Genomic DNA, 7,436 nt, shown 5'->3' on the forward strand with positions numbered 1-7,436 from the left:
GTAGCGTTACTAATGTAGCGTTACTATTGTAGCGTTACTATTGTAGCGTTAATATTCTAGCGTTATTATTGTAATGTTACTATTGTAGCATTACTATTGTAGCATTACTATTGGAGCATTACTATTGGAGCATTATTTTTGTAGCGGTACTATTGTCGCATTACTATTGTTTTGTTACTCTTGTAGCATTATAATTGTAGTGTTACTATTGTGCCATTACTATTATAGCCTTACTACTGTAGCATTACTATTGTAGCATTAGTATTGTAGCATTACTATTGTCTCGTTACTATTGTAGTGTTACTATTGTAGCGTTACTATCGTAGCAGTACTACTGTAGCATTACTACTGTAGCGTAACTATTGTAACGTTACTATTGTAGCCTTAGTATTGTAGTGTTACTATTGTAACATTACTATTGTAGCGTTACCATTGTAATGTTACTACTGTATCGTTACTACAGTAGCGTTACTATTGAAATGTTACTGTTGTAGCATTAGTATTGTAGCATTACAATTGTAGCATTAGTATTGTAGCATTACTATTGTAGCATTAGTATTGTAGCATTAGTATTGTAGCATAACTATTGTAGCATTACTATTGTAGCATTACTATTGTAGCATTCCAATTGGAGCATTACTATTGTAGCATTACAATTGTAGCCCGTACAGGAGCTAAAAATGATTAAAATATGACTGATAGTCTAGCCTCTGCTCTCTCATCCTCCTCTCATTCCTTGGTGGATCCTCAGCCTCCTAAGTGATGATATTTTCATCCAGCCACAGGAGCACACCTGAAGTGAGTGTCCTGCTGCTGCTGGGCTTGTCTCATGTGTGGTGTTCTTGCTCGTAGTCGTGTCGGTGTCAGAGTCTGAGGCAGAACTCTGTGACATGGAGCATCACAAACACAGTGAGTGGAGGAAGTAAAGCTGCTGCTCTCCACCTGAACTTACACTGGAAACTTTACTTTGTAGTTTTACTTCCTGATTAATAGAGGAGAAAATATCAAGAGGCTGCAGTGTTCTACTGAGATGTTTTACTGATGTTCTAGAGATGTGAGCAGGAGAACAGAGAGTGGTGGATATTAATGATCAATAATGTCAGAACCTGAGAGCTTCCAGTTTACAGTGAGGACTCTCCAGTCCAGCCGAGAGCCGCTTCACTCCTGAATCCTGCAGCTTGTTGTTACTCAGGTCCAGATGTGTCAGACTGGAGGACTGAGAGCTGAGGACTGAGGACAGAGCTCCACAGCTTCTCTCTGACAGACCACAGCTGCTCAACCTGAAGAAGAAGCAACAATGAAAACCAGTTCAATGTTTGTCATGGACTCAGTTCTACATATTTGTTCATGAACCACGTACACAGCTTTGTTGGAGGCTTTGACCACTGGCAGCAGCTTCAGAAGAGCCTCCTCTGAAGCAGAGTATTTCTTCAGGTCAAACTCCTTCAGATCTTCTTCTGATGACAGTAAGATGAAGACCAGAGCTGACCACTGAGCAGGAGACATTCCATCAGTGGAGAGACGTCCTGATCTCAGGGACTGTTGGATCTCCTCCACCAGAGAACCATCGTTCAGTTCATTCAGACAGTGGAACAGATTGATGCTTCTCTCTGCAGACAGATTCTCACTCAGCTTCTTCTTGATGTACTGGACTGTTTTCTGATTGGTCTGTGAGCTACTTCCTGTCTGTGTCAGCAGACCTCGGAGGAGACTCTGGTTGGTCTGCAGTGAAAGACCCAGGAGGAAGCGGAGGAACAAGTCCAGGTGTCCATTTGGACTCTTCAAGGCCTCGTCCACTGCTCTCTGATGGAGATGGTGGAGATTAACTTTCTTCTTCAACACTTTTGACCTCCGGGAGGTTTGTTGTTGTTTATCCAGGAGGTTGATTCCAGAGCTGATGAAGGTCTGATGGACATGAAGAGCAGCCAGAAACTCCTGAAGGCTCAGATGGATGAAGCAGAAGACCTTGTCCTGGTACAGGCCTTGCTCCTCTTTAAAGACCTGTGTGAACATTCCAGAGTACAGTGAGGCTGCTCTGAGATCCAGGCCACACTCTGTCAGGTCGGAGTCATAGAAGATCAGATTTCCTTTCTGCAGCTCATCAAAAGCCAGTTTTCCCAGAGACTCCACCATCTCCCTGCTCTCTGGACTCCAGTGTGGATCTGTGGCAGCTCCTCCATCATACTTGACCTTCTTGACTTTGGCCTGGACCACCAGGTGGTGGATGTACATCTGGGTCATGGTCTTGGGCAGCTCTCCTCCCTCTCTGCTCTTCAACACCTCCTCCAGAACTGTAGCAGTGATCCAGCAGAAGACTGGGATGTGGCACATGATGTGGAGGCTTCGTGAGGTCTTGATGTGGGAGATGATCCTGCTGGCCTGCTGCTCCTCTCTGAACCTCCTCCTGAAGTACTCCTCCTTCTGTGGGTCAGTGAACCCTCGGACCTCCGTCACCATGCCCACACAGTCAGGAGGGATGTGATTGGCTGCTGCAGGTCGTGTGGTGATCCAGAGGCGAGCAGAGGGAAGCAGGTTCCCCCTGATGAGGTTTGTCAGCAGCACATCCACTGAGGTGGACTCTGTAACATCAGTCAGGATCTCAGGGTGCTGGAAGTCCAGAGGGAGTCGACACTCATCCAGACCATCAAAGATGAAGACCACCTGGAGGTCTTCAAAGCTGCAGAGTCCTGCTTCTTTGGTTGGAGTGAAGAAGTGATGAACAAGTCCCACCAAGCTGAACTTCTTCTCCTTCAGCACATTCAGCTCTCTGAAGGTGAATGGAAATGTGAAGTGGACGTCCTGGTTGCTTTGGTCTTCAGCCCAGTCCAGAGTGAACTTCTGTGTCAGGACTGTTTTCCCAATGCCAGCCACTCCCTTTGTCAGCACTGTTCTGATTGGTGGAGATCTTCCAGGTGAGGCTTTAAAGAGTTCTCCTGGTCTGATGCTGCTTTCTGCTCTGGCTGCTCTCCTGGATGCTGTTTCAATCTGTCTGACCTCATGTTCCTCATTGACCTCTGCAGTCCCTCCCTCTGTGATGTGGAGCTCTGTGTAGATCTGCTTCAGGAGGGTGGACTCTCCTGCTTTAGAGAGCCCCTCAAACACAACCTGGAACCTCTTCTTCAGGGCACATTTCACCTTCTGTTGGCAGACTCCAGCAGAAGTTCCTGAAAAGAAGAAAGCAGGAATGAGTTGAGTGTGTTTGACATTGAATGTGAAGATGACAGTGTGATAGTGGAGATGTTTCTCCTCCATCAGCTCCATCCAGCTCCTCAGTGGAGACCAAACAGCCTCTGATCTGATGCAGATGTTTGCATCACATGAGCAGCAGAGTTCAGGAACTCTCTTTGTGTCTCCTCTTCTCTGCTGCTTGTTTTGGACTTTCTGCCTGTTTCACACTTTCTGTGTCTGACCTGGAAATGACCTGTGTTCTCTGGATGGACTCTGTTTCTGACTGCTTTCTGCTCCAGCTGAGAACATTTCAGCTTCATCTCCATCCTGTGAAATGAGATCAAATCCTCTTACTGCTCCACAGACGCTCAGCCAGCTCCTCCTGCTTCATCCTCCTCAGGAAGTCCAGGGTGATCCTCAGAAATGACTCTCTGCTTCTCCTCTGCTCTTCATCCTCATCCTCCCTCTCACTCTCTGAGCATGCTGGGTAATCTGGACTCAGGAGCTTCTTCATCTTCTTCAGCTCCTTCTTCATGAAAGTCACCATGTTGTCCTCCTGCAGCTGGAACAGAGAAACATCTGGAGTTGACTTTGAGCTGAAACTGAAGCCAGATTGAGATGTGAGTGTAAATCCAGTGCAGAGAGCAGGATGGACAACATGTGAAGCCAAATCACACTTCATGTGGGATCTCCAGCAGAAGCAGCTTCAAGCATCAGTGAAGACTGGAAGCTGGATGAAGGTTGGACTGTTTCACTTTGGACCTGAATGGATCTAATAAGCTGAGTGTCTGTTTCATGTTTCAGCTGGAAGTCACAGCAGCTTCTTCTGTCTCATGATGTGACAGTAAAGTGTTGAATGGAGACGTGTTCTCACCATAAATGTGGAGTCCAGATGTCTTTGATGCTGAGGGGCGGAGCCACCAGGGAGAAGCTGGGAGCTCTGCTGGCTCACGCTGCAGAAACATGTTGACTTTGTTAAAGCTGCTGTGTGGTGTGATGAGGAATCCTGAGACAAACACTGATTCTCACCCCTCATCACCACTTCCTGCTCCACATTGAAAGAGTAATGGTGCCTCCATAGAGCGGTCACTCTTCATGGACACACATCTGGATGGAAACCCAGAGTCAGAGCTAAAAACAAACACAACATCAGGAACAGACTGACTGGAACAATGGAAGATACATGGAAGAACTGAGACTTTGATTCTCTAAGTCAGACTTTGTGAAAATACTGTGAGGATATTTAATAGTTATAAACTGTAGTTCCACATTTAAAGTTACTCTACCAGAAAAACAATCTTCAAAATGTACTTCCCATAAAACATCTCCCTTCTGCAGAGAGAATAAACCAAAACACCAAAACAAGACCATCAACACTCATTTGGACTCGTTTCCAACCTGCAGTTTCCCAAATCGATCCACCAAAGTTGATGTTTACAAACCAAACATCAAACTGTGTTGATGTTTCCTAACTGACATCATCTTGGGAAATCTGCCACAAGGGTTTCTGGGATATCAAAGATGGCGTCGCAGAAGCTGAAGCAAAATGATGAAGATTGGACCGATTCAGCCCAAAATAAAAGACTGGACTTTCTCAGAGAAAGAGGATTAGAACCTCCAGAATATTCTTAAATGTTGTGAAACTGATCATTAATCAGCAAGAGGTCAACACACTGGTATGTTCCTTTAAATTTAAATGCTGGAATGATGTGTTTGTGTGAGTGTCATGACCAATTCCATTCAGAAAGGTATTAATGTATCAGAGATCAACATCAACAACTGAAACTGGATCCTACATGTTTCATGTTTCCCAAATAGATTCTGGTCGAGTAACTTTAAAGTTGAAAGTTAAAAGAAGTTCTCCTCATATGATTCAGGTCCATTAAAGTTCCTAGTTTTTCCACCATCATCAACAGCTCCTCTGGTTCCCCTCCAGAAACTCCATCTGGACTAAAACTCAGTTCCTTAAAATACTGGAAGTGAATCTTAGAGTGAGCACAACTTCTCTCACTCTGGTTTCGAGGAAATAAAATAAAAGAAAGAGTTTCTTACTTTGTGTCTGAAGGTCCAGGTTCAGTACTGAAGGTTGGTGGATCAGCTTTGGACCAGTCACTCTTCATAGACAAGCTGCTGGATACTGAAGACCCTGCTGTGTGTCTGAGCTTCTCATCTCTACACACACACACACACACACACACACACACACACACACACACACACACACACACACACACACACACACACACACACACACACACACACACACACACACACACACACGTCACTTTCTAATCTATTCCCAACCCGTCACCTGACACTGTCCCCAAACCTCACAAAACACCGTCCCCTTACTCTCTTCTGATGTGAGGAGGACAACCAGCCAAAACTACCCAGGAGGGGATTCTAGAATAAAGAAGTAGAATCTTCAAGAAAGGCCCAGTCAGTCACTAGATCTCAATCCAATAGAACCTGAATTTCTCCTCTTACAGATTAAACTTGGATTAGAAAGGCCCAGTCAGTCACTAGATCTCAATCCAATAGAACCTGAATTTCTCCTCTTACAGATTAAACTTGGATTAGAAAGGCCCAGTCAGTCACCAGATCTCAATCCAATAGAACCTGAATTTCACCTCTTACAGATTAAACTTGGATTAGAAAGGCCCACAAAGCAACATCAAGTGAGCGGCTCTGCGGTGAAGCCTGGAAGAGCATTAAAATAGAGGAAACCCAGCGAGCGCCTGCTGACGTCATGAGTTCACAACTTCAGCCAGTCATTGCCTGCAAAGGCTTTTCAACAAGTGTGAGAGATGAAGGATTGATTCTCTCTTATTTCATTGGTTCAGGGACTTTTGAGCCTCTGACATGAAGGGATTGTGTTCAAATCCTTTAGTTCCTCACATTGTTCTGGGATGTTTTAGTTGAAGCCACTGAATTAAAGCTGAAGTCTGGAGGGTTTCATTTCTATTTCCTGTGGTAATATACAGAACAATATGAGACAAACTTTGTCTCTGGACAAATCTTTGTGGACCAAACTGTAAGTTAGTGATGTGGGACGTTTGGACTTCAGTGTCATGTGGAAACTTCCACTTCCTTTAAACTCCCTGTTGGAAAGGTGACACTGCTCTGACCTTGGATCAGGTTAAGAGGAGTTAGAAACTCTGACCTGAAAGACAACACATGATCTTCTAGTCTTTGTCCTTTCTACTGCTTGTCCTTGTGTCTTTCATGATCACATTGGGACTGATCATGGGGACGGTGGAATGTCTCTGCACCTCATGTCCTTTACTGCAGCTCTTTTTCTGCTGCCTGTTGAAATCACTTCAGCTCACTTTGGATGACTTGAAATCACTGAGCCTTGAGACGTGTCAATACAGCAGAGCCACTTTTACTCCATTTCATCTTTCTATGGAGTTTATATTTAGTGTCCATTCTTCTGTTTGCTGTTTGACTGAATGCAGGAGGGGGGGACGTCTCTTACCTGTCCACACACTCTGGTGGGTCTTCTTCATCCATGTCACACATGTTGAGTCAGACAGAGAGAAACACACCAACCTGCTCAACACACACACACACACACACACACACACACACACACACACACACACACACACACACACACACACACACACACACACACACACACACACACGCACATACAGGTAATCATGTGTGTGTTTCAGCAGGAAACATAAACACAGTAAAGAAAATATTTAGTTTGACTCATGACATTTCTAAACAACACTGAACAAATGTAAACATCAAAGAAAAGAACGATGCAGATCAAAGCAGTTGGACTATAAAGGAACCATCATCACAGAAAACATCATAAAGCAAAAGGATCAGACTGAACATCGTCCAGGATATTCTGACACTACATCCATTATTTGGAGTCACCATGTTGCTCCACCTGCAGCCTGACACCATGTTGCTCCACCTGCATTCTGACACCATGTTGCTCCACCTGCATCCTGACACCATGTTGCTCAACCTGCATCCTGAAACCTTGTTGCTCCACCTACTAACATCCTGTAACCATGCTGCTCCATCCACCAACATCCTGACACCATGTTGCTCCACCTACACCCTGAAACCATGTTGCTCCACCTGCATCCTTAAACCATGTTGCTCCACCTCCATCCTGACACCATGTTGCTCCACCGGCATCCTGACACCATGTAGATCCACCTAAATCCTGACACCATGTTGCTCCACCTACATCTTGACACCATGTTGCTCCACCTACCAACATCCTGACACCATGTTGCTCC

At 45.0% G+C, this 7,436-nt stretch overlaps 1 protein-coding gene and 1 long non-coding RNA gene across 2 annotated transcripts; both read right to left on the minus strand.

The window, feature by feature from the left end:
• Positions 1-780: 780 nt before the first annotated feature.
• LOC308128384 (protein NLRC3-like) lies at positions 781-3,712 on the minus strand. Its single transcript, XM_080494095.1, has 3 exons — positions 3,523-3,712; positions 1,361-3,164; positions 781-1,280 (listed from the first exon to the last, which is right to left on the minus strand). Exons 1-3 carry the CDS (start codon positions 3,701-3,703, stop codon positions 1,100-1,102), a joined length of 2,166 nt encoding a protein of 721 aa, XP_080350221.1. The 5' UTR covers positions 3,704-3,712; the 3' UTR covers positions 781-1,099.
• Positions 3,713-4,049: 337 nt separating this feature from the next.
• On the minus strand, positions 4,050-6,723 carry LOC308128390. Its single transcript, XR_013936563.1, has 4 exons — positions 6,647-6,723; positions 5,221-5,340; positions 4,198-4,299; positions 4,050-4,121 (listed from the first exon to the last, which is right to left on the minus strand). It is a non-coding gene; the product is annotated as an uncharacterized lncRNA (long non-coding RNA).
• Positions 6,724-7,436: the final 713 nt, after the last annotated feature.

Source organism: Lipophrys pholis (assembly GCF_963383615.2).
Source record: "Lipophrys pholis genome assembly, contig: SCAFFOLD_24, whole genome shotgun sequence".
Classification (NCBI taxonomy): Eukaryota; Metazoa; Chordata; class Actinopteri; order Blenniiformes; family Blenniidae; genus Lipophrys; species Lipophrys pholis.

Bases quoted from the DNA above. Each gene is read 5' to 3' on its own strand.
- LOC308128384 (XM_080494095.1), bottom strand. From the start codon at position 3,703: ATGAAGAAGGAGCTGAAGAAGATGAAGAAGCTCCTGAGTCCAGATTAC. The intron at 3,165-3,522 runs GTAAGAGGATTT...TCTTCTTTTCAG, and splicing joins GGCTGAGCGTCTGTGGAGCA to GAACTTCTGCTGGAGTCTGC. The intron at 1,281-1,360 runs GTACGTGGTTCA...CTTCTTCTTCAG, and splicing joins AAAGCCTCCAACAAAGCTGT to GTTGAGCAGCTGTGGTCTGT.